This window comes from Colobus angolensis, unplaced genomic scaffold (genome assembly GCF_000951035.1).
Source record: "Colobus angolensis palliatus isolate OR3802 unplaced genomic scaffold, Cang.pa_1.0 Scaffold67, whole genome shotgun sequence".
Taxonomy (NCBI): domain Eukaryota; kingdom Metazoa; phylum Chordata; class Mammalia; order Primates; family Cercopithecidae; genus Colobus; species Colobus angolensis.
In genome coordinates, this window is record NW_012120376.1 from 845933 (window position 1) to 860870 (window position 14938).

General features: G+C 35.4%; 1 protein-coding gene across 1 annotated transcript in view; it reads right to left on the reverse strand.

Moving 5' to 3' along the window:
* MON2 (MON2 homolog (S. cerevisiae)) overlaps positions 1-14938 on the reverse strand; it is a 135449-nt gene that overhangs the window by 47011 nt on the left and 73500 nt on the right. The window contains exons 13-21 of the mRNA XM_011926196.1: positions 14206-14397; positions 12681-12793; positions 12237-12341; positions 11769-11849; positions 11620-11693; positions 11440-11530; positions 5803-5904; positions 4009-4119; positions 1958-2133 (exon numbers count right to left, since the gene is read on the reverse strand). Coding sequence (XP_011781586.1) covers positions 1958-2133; positions 4009-4119; positions 5803-5904; positions 11440-11530; positions 11620-11693; positions 11769-11849; positions 12237-12341; positions 12681-12793; positions 14206-14397 — 1045 coding nt within the window. The remainder of the gene's footprint in view (positions 1-1957; positions 2134-4008; positions 4120-5802; positions 5905-11439; positions 11531-11619; positions 11694-11768; positions 11850-12236; positions 12342-12680; positions 12794-14205; positions 14398-14938) is intronic.

Below are 14938 nucleotides of genomic sequence, written 5' to 3' on the forward strand. Positions count from 1 at the left end.
TTTTTCTCCTCACTGTATCCCTGATATCTTGTACAGTACCCAGTACATCTAAATACACACAATTTACTGAAAAAGAGTTCCTTATTCTTTTATATCCATACTACATCTTATTAAATATTCAAAGAAATATAAAAACCAACATCCAGTCTGTGAGAAAAGAGTAAATTTTGAATTTCAAATAAATATAATAAGAAGTATTTCATTTGGAGAAAAAGCCTGGTGGTAAAAAATAATCACAATAAAATGATAAGTATAATTGCTAATACTCTGAGCATTTAGTATGTCACATACTTTCTAAGTGTTTTATACCCATTAATTCATTATATCATTACTACAATGCCCTATTTAATACAACACATTACACGTTGGGAGAAGACACTTAAGCTTGATCTAAGCTGATCTCTTTTCAATTTAATCATCTCAATATTTTGTAGTATTTAAAGAATTTTATTACTATAAAATTAATGTTCCGTAATATTCTCAAGCATCTTGGTCATCTGTAACTTCGGAACTAGTCATCAAAACAAGATATTGTGTTACTGTAGAATTACAGAAAAAAATCTATCCAATGTCTGTCTGCTGAATCTCTCCACTGCAATCTCCTACCCCAAAAGTTAAACAATCCATATGTCCCCTCCAAATTTGCTCTTCCGTGTGTATTCCCTATTTAGTTAATGATACTACCATTCCCCACTAAACTGCCTAAGTCAGAAATCCAGAAGTCATTCCTGATTGCTGTTTTCCCCTATGCCCCTCTACAGTCAATCCGTTAAGAAGCTCAAATCCATCTCTTTTTTCTAGTGAGCACTTGCAGGCATTCTCATTTCCCACCTTCCCTTCCATGCTACTGTCACAGTGATATCTATCAAATTCATGTGATTATGTCATTCCTCTATTTAAAATACCAAAATGTCTCCCAAATGTATTCTGGATAAATTCAAATCATTTATATAAGTATATAAGATCTCCTTCATAATTTTGGCTCTGTCCTCCTCCTGCTGAAGGTTTCTTCTTTTGTGGCATAACAAACTACAGTCATGTATTGCTTACTGACAAGGATATGTTCTGAGAAATGTGTCATTAGGCGATTCTGTCGCTGTATGAACATCAGAGTGTACTGACACAAACCTAGATGATACAACCTACTACACACCTGGGCTATATAGTATAGCTTATTGCTCCTGGGCTACAAACCTGTACAGCTTGCTACTGTCCTGGATACTGTAAGCAACTGTAACACAATGTAAGTATTTATGTACTGAAACATACCTAAACATAGAAAGGGTACAGTAAACACAGAGTATTAAAATCTTATGGGACCTCCATCATATATGTGGTCTGTTGTTAACTGAAACGTTAGGCAGTATATAACTATACTTTCTCACTAGGATTCTATGTCTAGGGCGGGAGCTATTTACCTGTGTAATCAGAATAACTATCACGCATAGTATCTGAAATACACTATGTACAGAATAAATGTTTAATAAATTTAAAAGTAATGAAAAAGTTATTTAAAGCAATTTCTGACTGCCTAATATACATAGGGAGGTCAAGCCCTAAATGTTACTTCACATCTTATCAAATAATTTATTTATTTTAACAAAACACAACAACTCAATCTTTGGATGTGTTATAAAATTTGTTAGATTGTTTCATGTATCTTATAAGTAAGAATCTTGTATTCTTGCATGAATGTCAAATAAAGAGCAATTTTTCCATCTTTCCAAACCAAAGGTGATCCCTAAAAATTGCCTGTAGCCACTTAGGGGTAGAGTTAAGAAAAACTATTATAGATCTTAGCTTTAAGCAGGAAGCGCATACATGAAAAAAATAACCATTATTTCAAGATTTTAGGATGGAGTCCTTTTCTAGCTCTATCACTTTTTGATGTTAATTGTATTTTATTTATATTTTATTTTTCATACATATTTTTTCTCAAATAATTTTAAATACTTACCCTTGATCATTTCTGATTGCTCCCATGACTCCAAGCACTAATGGCCATCCAGGCCCAAGACTGTCTCCCTGACTCTGCAGAATCTGCAACACACATTCTAACTGCTTGAGTCGAATATCTGGATGATTAATATTGGACATCTCCTTTAACGGGTTCAATAAAAGCAACTGCAGCCTCTGAAAAGGGGCAAGAAACTAATTAGGAAGAGAAGTCCAAAAAGACAAGAAGGCTTTGCTGTTGCTTTTTAAGTTTAAATTCATCTCCATTCAGACTACTATGGGAAATAGAAATTTTTATGTTTTATTCATTTTTTTTTGAAATGGAGTCTCGTTCTGTCACCCAGGAGGCTGGAGCGCAGTGGCACAATCTTGGCTCACTGCAACTTCCGCCTCCTTGGTTCAAGTGATCCTCCTGCGTCAGCCTCCTGAGTAGCTGGGATTACAGGCACGCACCACCATGCCCGGCTAATTTTTGTATTTTTAGTAGAGACAGGGTTTCACCATGTTGGCCAGCCTGGTCTTGAACTCCTGACCTCAGGTGATCTACCCACCCTGGCCTCCCAAGGTGCTGGGATTAACAGGTGTGAGCCACCACGCCCGATTGGAATTTTTCTACTAAAATAAACATCAAATATCATTTATCTAACAGTAATTATTAAAGGCAAATCTATATTTTTAAGTAAGAGAAAAAAATCAACTTTCAAGAAGTTAGATTTTAGGTAAATGGGAAGTTATCTTACTTTAAAAGATACTAATTATAGACTCCATAAATAATAGAAATAAATGTCACTAAAGGAAATATATCTCCAGCTATATTTGGAGAGAGGGAATCAATTCCCAATTTCTAAAATGACCTTTCATTTACTTTATTAATGTATATCATATGTACTTAAATGTAAAATTCTCAAGTGTGATGTAGTAATAGAAGCTATAATACTTATAAAAAATGAATAAATGTAGCAGGTATTAACAAAGATGACATAAAACCACGAAATTTGTTAGAGAGTTAAAAAAAGCCATCTGTCTATCCCTTTCAGCATCTGAAAACCCTTCATTCTTAACTTTCTTCTCTCTAGGGGATTCCTTTATTTGGTTCATTCACTGAATAAACATCTCTAATCTTTCACTATGCACTAGGTATTAAGCTGGACGTTGAGGATATCAAAATAAATGGAAAAGGGTGTTATTTTTTCAAAAGAAATTCAAATTGTTGCAGAAGAACATATGAAATAGTATCTTTTCTGTCTTGTTCATCATCTTATTCCAGGAGGCATATTCAATAATTATGTGTTAGCTCAATTTCTGGAGTACAATTACAATACAATAAGATGATGAGGGCAATTGGAATGGTTATTAAATGCCTCATTCTGTGCTTGCTTCAGTAGTACATATACTAAAATTGAAATGATACAGAGATTAGCACAGACCCCATGCAAGGATGACATGCAAATTCATGATGTAATCCATATTTTTATTTAAAAAGTTAAAAAATAAATAAATGTCTCATTCCTACTCAGTCCTGAAACAATAAAATTTTGGTAGACTTTTTAAAAAGTGGGTACAAATAATAGAGTCAGGACAAAGAATTCATGATAAAAGTAAACTCTGAAAGTAAAAAATAATTTAAAATTATTTTAAAATAAAAACCTATTTCATTGTGCTTGTTTCTTCTGCCATTTATTTTCTCTCCATGTAAGGGTAGTGAGAAAAAAAAAAAAAAAATCCAGAGACAGGTAAAGACCAAAGCAAAATAGGCTCCAAAACAACACTTTAGCACTGCATGAAGAGGAAAACTTATGACCGTGAGACCAATTCCAAGTAATTTAATTTAGTTTAGTGTCATTCACAAGATGTTTAAAATTTTTTAGGAAAACAGCCCTAAAAATCTCTTACCTTTTGTAAAAGATTCAGGGCCCACAAATAAAATAGAATATTAAGTTAAAAACCCTACTCTTAGAATATGATCTACTTGATAAATTAAGAAAAAAATCACATGTGAAGGAGGATAATTTTATATTGAGTATTCTTTTTAAAAAGCAAGGTTTTTATTACCTGGTTTTGTGAGAGTGGAGGATCATGGTTAAATGTTAATCCTGCTTTAATAAGGGAAGTTAAAGCTTCTGCTCCCCATTCTCTCATTCGAGAGTTTGGATGCTGGCAGACCTGAAGGTATATAAAATTAAGTTTAATTTGTATACTTAAACTATGAATCACACATCAATTTTACATTTTAAAAGTTATATCAAATGTTCAATAAGGGTTGGAAGAAAAATTACACCCAAAATGTAAGTTAGCTTACCTTCTGAATAAGGGCAAGAGCAAGCAATAGAGAGACAGAAGAAAAAAAGATGAAACTAAAACAATTAACAGAAAAGAAAGGATTTCATAACAGTAAATTATATATCAGGGTAAACAAAAGAAGCAAGCTAATACCAAGGTTCTTAATTAAGTTTACCCTCATTAATCAAATAATATGTCACAGAGTTGCCCTTTGATGAGACCATCCATTAAAGAAGTTATCTGCGTATAGCCTTTAATAATTCATAAAAGTAATTCCAATAAAATGGGGGAGAAAGCTCATGTACATCTGTTTTTCTTATTTATTATTATTATTTTTGAGACACGGTCTCTCACTTTGTTACCCAGCCTAGACCGCAGTGGCGCAATCACAGCTCACTGCAGCGTCAACTTTCTGGGTTCAAGGAATTCTCTCCATTCAGCCTCCCAAGTAGTTAGAACCACAAGCATATACCACCAAGCCCGGACAAGTTTTTAAATTTTTTGTAGAAATGGTGTCTCCCTATGTTGCCCAGGCCAGTCTTGAACTCCTGGGCTTAAGCAATCCTCCCACCTCAGCCTCCCAAAGTGCTGGGATTATAGGTGTGAGCTACTGCAGCCAGCCTGTTTTTCTTACTAAGAATAATACCTTTCCTAGGTTTTGAAATAACACAAAAGAACTATGGTAACCTAAACCTAAACTGTATGCAAACACATGTACTGGCAGAAGTAGCTTGTTTTTAAGCAGGAACTATTTATTAAGAATTACCTCAGTCTGAATGTAAGACAATGTAAATCCAGGTAAAATTCTCCAGGACTATCTCTAGTTAGTGTTAACAAACAGGTTTTTCCCTTCACAGAAAGCTCTCTCATAATCAAGGCTAGGCACATTGGCTCATGCCTGTAATCCAAGCACTTTGGGAGACCAAGGCAGGTGGATCACCTGAGGTCAGGAGTTTCAAGACCAGCCTGGCTAATATGGTTAAATCCTGTCTCTACCAAAAATACAAAAATAAGCCAGGTGTGGTAGTGCGTGCCTGTAATCCCAGCTACTCGGGAGGGTGAGGCAGGAGAATTGCTTGAACCTGGGAGGCAGAGGTTGCAGTGAGATCTCATCACTGCACTCCAGCCTGGGTGATGGAGTTAGACTCCATAAAAAGGAAAAAAAAAAAAAAAGCTATCTCATGATGATAGCAAAGGCTATAAATGAGCACTGTTTACTATTAACTGTATGCCTCAACTGCCTTGAAGTTTCAGAACTACCTGAAACTGAGGTGGATCAAGAGACTGTATAATAAAAGAAAGGGGTCTCAAGCTAACAGCTGATTTCACAGATACTTCTCACTTTAAAATGTCACCATTTTCAGCCAATAAAAGCAACCAATTCCTTCATCAAATAAATTACAAAACAACTTTAGTCCTTGATAAAATGTACGAACATAAGTATGTACACGGTCAGGAAAGGGGGAAAAAAGTTAATGCTGATTTTTCAAATGGCTATCTAGAATCATTAGTTCAGTGTACAAATGTTTATTTAAAAATTAAATATATTTAAGAAAGAGAATTTACCTCAAGTAGATGGCCAGTCAGAGGTCTCCACAGAATTTCTATTCGGTGCATATTAACTAAACCAGTTTCTAACAATTTGGCAACAGCAAAAAGAGATGGTTCCTAGGGAGAAAATACATTGTATTTTGATAGTATAAAGAGAATTCTGAGCAATTAGACTATGAATAAAACTGAGAATACACTCAAAAGCATGACTGAAATTAAAATGAGTGGTTAGTATAAAGTTAACAATAAACATAACAAAACCTCAGTTATCAAAGACAAGCCTTCCTTCCAACCTTAAGTATCTAAAATAGCTCCTAATTAGAAAATTTGGTTAGGAAAAGAATGCTTTAATAGGGAAGGGATGAAAATCCAAAAATTATACTAGATTACATAGAATGGCTAGTCTTCCGACCAGAAGGAAAGAAGGATTCTTATCAGCAGTCTTAAAATGACCAGGTTTTATGTGTGAATGTCAAGAAGTAGGGAAAAAGAGACAACAGAGATAAAAGAAAAGGAAAATGAAATCAAGAGTATAGTCGAGATCAGGGCTGTCAGTCCAGAACAGGAGAGGACATGAAGACAAAAGAGTTTTCTATAGTCCCTAACATATCAATAATCAGAAAGGGAACCAGGGTACATTATACATGGCTAAATTAGAGCACTTGGTCCATGTGTCACAAGAATGGTTTCATAAAAGATCAAAGGGCAGTTATCTCTAATCCAATATTAATGAAGGTGATAAACATGTTTAAATGCAAATTCAGCGATGAAAGCCATGAGTATTTTTGGGTGAATGGCTGTGGTATTTCAAACAGAGACATTGTATTAGAAACAAGACAAGACAACTGAATAAAAAAGCCAATTAGGAGAATAATTTTTAAAGAAAAAGATTTTTTATGAATCTATATTCTTAACATTTTTACAGTGCTGATAAAAATCTAACAGGGAAATGTGTGATAATATATTCCTTTCTAGCAGAAGCCAGTGAACCAAGTATATTGGGGTTTTAAGAAAATATGGTCAGGTTGACCCTTCCTGCATGTGCTAATGTGGCAGGCACCCTAAAAATTTTGGTGGTAGAAAAAATCATGATTCTAGGGAGAATATGGTATAGTAGTTAAGATGATGTCTATGGGCCGGGTGCGGTGGCTCAAGCCTGTAATCCCAGCACTTTGGGAGGCCGAGATGGGCGGATCACAAGGTCAGGAGATCGAGACCATCCCGGCTAACCGGGTGAAACCCCGTCTCTACTAAAAAATAAAAAAAAAAAACTAGCCGGGCGAGGTGGTGGGCGCCTGTAGTCCCAGCTACTCGGGAGGCTGAGGCAGGAGAATGGCGTAAACCCGGGAGGCGGAGCTTGCAGTGAGCTGAGATCCGGCCACTGCACTCCAGCCTGGGCGACAGAGTGAGACTCCATCTCAAAAAAAAAAAAAAAAAAAAAAAAAAAAAGATGATGTCTATGAAGTTTTAACTGGGATCTCATCTCAACTCTACTACTTAATAGCTACATAACCGTGGGTAATCTATGTACCTCTTCTGAATGTTTTTATTTTTTAAACCTAAAAAATGAAGATAATAATAATATAGAAAACTATCTAATTTTAGAAAATGCCTGGCATATAAGTTGCCCCACAATGTTGCCTAATATTACTTCTTTATTCCTCCTCTTCCTCTTACTTATTTTAATTAGGACATACTCAGGAATCATGTAAAAGAGTATGTATAGGTGTCCAAAGCTCACTCCTGAAGATTCTTATTCAAAAACCTAGAATGTGGCCCTTGCATTTGCATTTTTTAAAAAACTACACAACTGTTTCTGATGCACACCAAAATTCAGCAAAGTATTTAAGAACAGAGCTTTGGAATGAGACATACGTGGGTTCAAATCCAAGCTCTTCCAATAAGTAAGTATGTACATCAGGCAAGTCACTTAAGCTATTTTTCATATTTTCATCTGTAAAAAGGGTGTATTACCACTAAATCTCACAGAGTTGCTTTAAATGATAAAATAAGTTAGTGCTTGGCATATAGTAAACAGTGAACAACAGCTGCTTTAATATTTTTGTTGTTGTTATACTGTGCTTGTCAATGTAACTATGAAAGTATAATCTTCTAAGAAAGAATTTGCAAGTTTCATTTTTTTATTATTTTATTTTATTTTATTTTTTTGAGACAGAGTTTCACTCGGTTGCCCAGGCTGGAGTGCAATGGCACAATCTTGGCTCATAGCAACCTCCACCTCCCGGGTTCAAGTGATTCTTGTATCTCAGCCATGAGAACAGCTGGGATTATAGGTGTGCACCACCATGCCAAGCTAATTTTTGTACTTTTAGTAGAGAAGGGGTTCCCCATGTTGGCCAGGCTGGTCACAAATTCCTGGCCTCAAGTGATCCACCCACCTCAGCCTCTCAAAGTGCTGGGATTACAGGCGTGAGCCACCACGCCTGGCCTCCAGGCTTTATCTTAAGTTACTTCCTCAACACATTGGCACAAATTCCTGAAATGAGGATCAAAAACGAGATGCTAACCACTTTAAAGCCACACCTAAAGAACACTGATATATACATGTTTAATCCCTAGAATATTTAACTCACTCAGAACAGCCGATTTAGATGATTTAGTATTTTTTCAATACTATAGAAACTTTCTCACTAATTTTAATATCTGTACATTTATGATAATTTTTGTAGATGGCACAACTGAATAAACTTTGTATAGCCTCCATCTAAAAATATAAGGCTTATGTTGAATACTTTTCTAAAATTTATACTTGAATATTTTTATAAAGTTTTCATTTCTGTTCCATATTTACTTCACTTTACAAAATTAAATCCTAAAATGGAGCCATGTAAATCCATTTTCAAAGAAATTATCTCCATTTTACTCAGCGTATCCATTTTCTCAACAATCGTTCTTCCCAAGCCTTCCTTAAAAATCATATCTGTTCCTACCACTCTCTGAAATTGCACTATTCAAGGTTAAAAACAAATGATCAATCATCAAATCTCCTATTTTTTTCTTTTTTTTTTTTGAGGCGGAGTCTCGCTCTGTCGCCCGGACTGGAGTGCAGTGGCCGGATCTCAGCTCACTGCAAGCTCCGCCTCCCGGGTTTATGCCATTCTCCTGCCTCAGCCTCCGGAGTAGCTGGAACTACAGGCGCCCGCCACCTCGCCCGGCTAGTTTTTTTTTGTATTTTTAGTAGAGACGGGGTTTCACCGTGTTAGCCAGGATGGTCTCGATCTCCTGACCTTGTGATCCGCCCGTCTCGGCCTCCCAAAGTGCTGGGATTACAGGCTTGAGCCACCGCGCCCGGCCAAATCTCCTATTTTTTTCTTATAGGTAATGATTTCTTACAATATTTTTCTTTTGATTTACATTAAACTGCCCTTTCCTACCTAAATCCTACCAATCTTTCAATATACATCTCCAATCACACTAGTTCATCTTGATTAATCTTAGCTCATCTTAATAAAAGTATATACCAATAACATCTTATGTAACAAGAAACTAAAAATTAAAAGTTTCATGTCATTTAATATCTATATTATTTATTGAGACTCTCATACCATCGTAACTGTCACTTAACACCGAACCAAATAGTTGATATGCTCTTTGAAAGTAGAAACCTCATATTTCTTAATATCTCTGAGCAGAGTGCCATGTACACAGTAAGTCTACTGTGCTTGTTGAATAGATACATAAATTCTGAAAACATTACCATATAAGCTTGCTTAGATTTCATTAAGGTACTTTATTAAAAAATACTATAGTTTTGTGTTAAGAATTAATCTCAAATATGTAAAATTATTAAAGGCATTAAGAAATTACTTCATTATATATTATTCTTGCCTTGATTTAGAGCAAACTATAATACATATTTTCTTTTTTTTTGAGACAGAGTCTTGCTCTGTCACCAGGCTGGAGCGCAGTGGCACGATCTCGTCTCACAGCAACCTCTGTCTCCTGGGTTCAACTGAGCATGTCCAGCTAGTTTTTGCATTTTTAGTAGAGACGGGGTTTCACCATGTTGGCCAGACTGGTCTCGAACTCCTGACTTCAAGTGATCTGCCCACCTCAGCCTCCTGCAGTGCTGGGATTACAGGCGCGAGTCACCACGCCCAGCCATAATACATATTTTCAAACACCCGCATGTTTATATAATTATCTAGCTATGTACTATAATATATAATATATGAAACTATGCTCTAATGAGACTTTCTTCACCAATCTTTAAATGAGTCACAAAAGTCAAGATGACAAGCCACAGTACACAGAATTACACTAAGGGACTAGGTGGACGGCTGGGCGCGGTGGCTCAAGCCTGTAATCCCAGCACTTTGGGAGGCCGAGGCGGGCAGATCGCGGAGTCAGGAGATCGAGACCATCCTGGCTAACATGGTGAAACCCCATCTCTACTGAAAATACAACAAAAAAATGAGCTGGGCGTGGTGGCGGGTGCCTGTAGTCCTAGCTACTTGGGAGGCTGAGGCAGGAGAATGGCGTGAACCCGGGAGGCAGAGCTTGCAGTGAGCAGAGTTCGCACCACTGCGCTCAAGCCTAGGCAACAGAGGAAGACTCCCTTTCCAAAAAAAAAAAAAAAAGGACTAGGCAGACAACACAATTTTGAATGCTACAGTTAGATGTTAAACAAATTGCAGCTTTTAAATCATATTATGGGCTATTTCCACTGATTTGTAAATAGTCAAACTATATTGATTTTTTTTTTTTTTTGAGACAGGAGTCTTGCTCTGTCGCCCGAGCTGGAGTGCAGTGGCCGGATCTCAGCTCACTGCAAGCTCCGCCTCCCGGGTTTACGCCATTCTCCTACCTCAGCCTCCCGAGTAGCTGGGACTACAGGCGCCCGCCACCTCGCCTGGCTAGTTTTTTGTATTTTTAGTAGAGACGGGGTTTCACCACAGATCTCCTGACCTCGTGATCCGCCCATCTCGGCCTCCCAAAATGCTGGGATTACAGGCTTGAGCCGCCGCGCCCGGCCTAAACTATATTGATTTTAAAATGTGGAAAGCATTTTGTTTTAAATAATTATTTCTAAGATATAAATAAACCCAACTGTTCCAGTGCTTTCCAAGTATAACATAAAGTGATATTTTTAGTAGTATAGAAAGAAATGTTCTTGAATGTTAATATTCAAAAATACTGTTTTATTCATTTAATCAATGAACAAATAAAAATTTAAATTTTCAAGATAAGGAGAATCATTACCTTTAGAAAGAAATGATTAGCTCCTTACTTTCCATCCCAGTGAAGGCAAAGGAAACTGAGACAAACATCCTTTAATTTAAATCTTATATTACCCCAATCATAAATTGTAATTACAAGTATTATCACAACATTTTATATAAACTATAAAACTGTATTACATTATTTTATAAAAATATTTTTAGATGTTCAATATATAAGAGAAATGAACACAACCTAAAATCATATGACATATTTAGACATACCGCAAGCCAAATCATGTCCTTTTTACTCCTCCTTCAACAAATAACCATAAGTGGTAAAAACCCAACAGAGTATGGTTAGCATACAAGCTGAGTGTTAGCCCTACTAGTGAAACACTAAGATCAAAATGGATGCAAATCTTATATAACTAATGTATCATATTTAAAACAGAAAGGTAGAATATCACACCTTATTATTTCCATAGGCCATATCCATTGCTTCTAGAGACAAGGAGCAAAGCGCATTTATTAAATGATGCAGTGATACATCATCAAGATACCTTAAAAGGAAATGAAGAAATAAGACATCTTGATCTAAAATATGTAACTAATAACAATGTTTTTATCAATTTAAAAAACTGACTCTTACTGTGAGCTTTCAAACAATCTTGAAAGTATATTGGAAATCACTGGTAAATCTGTCATCACTGCTGTTGTTAGAACCTGAGAATAATAAAATTAAATGTAATATATGACACTTTGGGATGCACTAATTGGGTAAGAAAGACTAGAGCTTACTGTACTGGGTCCTTCTACAGCTCTCCCTGGTTTCAAGGCACCGCCACTACTAGGCTTTAATCCCAGAATCCATACAAGATGCTGTAAAATTTTTAAAAAATCAAAACAAAGAAGTTTACAAAAGTATAAAAATTCTAATAACTAAAATTAAAATCAGTAGTAACTTCTAGTAACCAAAATTAAAATCTGTAGTAGGTTTTTAAAACCTAAAACTAAAATAACTAATTAACATTTGCATAAAATAATTAATTATATCATAGGCGGCAGAGCTTAGGCCATTATGAGAAGCATTTCACCACTTCCTACAATATGAGTCACATCTTTTTCCCTTTCTAACTTCTCTTTTTTCATACTTACTATCTATTTCTTAGGCCTGTCCAAAACATCAAAAGGCATTGCTTAGTCTAACTGTTAGCAATTACATATAAAAACAACACTAATCTCTGACCCAGACACTATACAACATACCTGAAGAGTTGCCAAGACAAGTTGCCATGATGTTCCAAGAACAGCCCCATGGCAATGCGCCAAGTTAAGTAAAGTCCTCATACACTGGATATTTTTGGAAGTCAGCTATATTTTGAAAAGGATACATTTTCAAGAATTGTTATATATTCTTAAAAATTAAAAGCTTGCAAAGTAGCATTAATGTATTAAAAGATTTTTTTAAAGAAAAAATTAAGAAAAAGATTTGGAAGGTTTTATAAGGAACAATGCATTTGATTAAAAGTTGTATTATCATATTGGTTACAATAATGTCAATTGCATAAACTAGTTTCTTCTACTTTAAGAAAGAAGTTCTAGTAAAAGAAAGTAAATAAATGTGATGATACATTTTGGGAAACACAAAGACAGGTACAACAGGTTTCCTTGATAGCTAATTGATAACCAAGAAAAAAACAAGTACATTACCATTACTGTCCCTTGAGGCTGGACTGCTAAAGGTTGACCCACTGCCACAACTTGTTGGTGAGATTCACTTGATGGACTTATCATCATAACACTTTGGCCCTGAACAGAATATGCTAGAACACAAAGGAAAGGCTAAAAAATTAAAATATATTTTTATATTGCATTTAAAATAATGTTATATTTAAAGTTTCATTACACAAAGTTTAGCCATACACTTGTTTAAATATCAGTAATACTTAATGTCTATATGCAAACATTTAAAAAACTCATGAGGGGCTGGGCACAGTGGCTCACACCTGTAATCCCAGTCATTTTGGGAGGCTGAGGCAGACAGATCACTTGAGTTTAGGAATTCAAGACCAGCCTGGCCAATACAGTGAAGCCTTGACTCTTCTAAAAATACAAAAATTAGCCAGGTATGTTGATGCACTTCTGTAGTCTCAGCTACTCAGGAGGCTGAGGCAGGAGAATTGCTTGAATTCATGAGGCGATGGTTGCAGTGAGCCAAGATCTGGGTCACTGCATTCCAGGGTGGGCGACAGAGCGAGACTCTGTCTCAAAAAAAACACGCACACACAGAAAAACTTCATGAGGTACAAAAACCAAGACAAGTTAAGCAAATATTAAGTAACTTTCTATATAACATAAAATTATACAACTCTGGTAGATTTCTTCATAAGCAATACAAAACTAGAACACATTAAGTATTTTAAATATGTATCCCTGGTATGCTTTTTAAGTTAGAGACCGATGTAATACCAACTACTTGGGAGGCTGAGGCAGGACTGCTTTAGCCCAGTTCGAGATCAGCCTGGGCAATATAGCGAGACCTTGTCTCATTAAAAAACATATAAACAAAAAACCCTAAATATTACACTGAAATTTATATTACATGTAACAAACAAGTATTTTCAAAGAATTCAACAAGAAAATAAGTTTTTGAAAGTGAGTTTAACCTAAGTGGTTACAAACATTACTGTTCTACTAGTTCCATTAAAAAAAAAAAATTACCATTTCAACGGTATCTCATACTTTACAAAGGACTTCCAGATTTATCTTATTTTACTCTCACAATTATTGTTTAAAATCGGTATTACAAGTTGAGTATCCCTTATCCAAAATGCTTAGGATCACAACTGTTTCAGATTTCAGATTTTTTCAGATTTTTGAATATTTATATTATATATACTGATGCATTTATTTGCATAATATATTTGTAAATACTTACGTTTGCATTATGTATCTATTCACATTACATACTTATTCAATGAGCATTTCCTTTGTCATGTTAGTGCTCAATAAGTTTTAGATTTTGGAGCATTTTAGATTCTGGATTTTTGGATATCCCAACCCCACCCTCCACCCCCAACCCATATTTTTAAAGAGCTCTCAGGGACATTAATTTCCCCAAGGTCACAGAGTCAGTATGTGAAAAAGCAGAGACTTAAACTCAGATGTCTATAATCTTCTGTCTATACCATATCATCCCACTACATAGAGATAATTTTGAGTAAGCCTGTCTTACATTTGTTGGAAAGTGTAGCTGCAGTGGTGGTATTCAATATAGTAAGAGCATAATGGGGAGGCAGGGAACCTTTGCATATTGCAGTTATAAAGGCATCTCTTGAAGTTACAAGGCCCAGTCTTCCACAAAGAGCAGCCATAGTCAGTTCAGCTTTTAAAATATTCTCAGTGGCAGCTTCATCTGTGCTGAAAAGAAAGTATTTTATTTAATCTGATTAACTTATTTTTAATTACATTGTAAAGCATGATGTGGAATTAAGTATTCAGTGAAGTTTTAAGAAAATCTATACAAAAATGTTGTCAAAATAATACCAATATACTTAAGAAGGAATTTTAATCTATTAACATAACCTGAAAAATTTGAACTGGGTAAAAGCAATGAATAATAATACATGTATTTATTACCGAAGAAAATGACCAAGAACATAAAGATTTAGCTTAAAATATCAAGCATTTTGAAATCAGTAAATTTTTAAATCCTAAAGAAAAACGACAAAGAAATTAAACATAATCATAATTGCAAAAGTAGTTGTAAGTCTTGAAATGAAAAAGGCATTCTGTAATTCTAAGACTGTATTTTCCATTAAAACATGACAATTCTGGTGGCTTGGGGCAGGGCAAGGACAGAATGAGGAAGGGAGATGAGAAAAAAAGAATAATGTTTCACACATATAAAAAACTAATATTGGCCGGGCGCGGTGGCTCAAGCCTGTAATCCCAGCACTTTGGGAGGC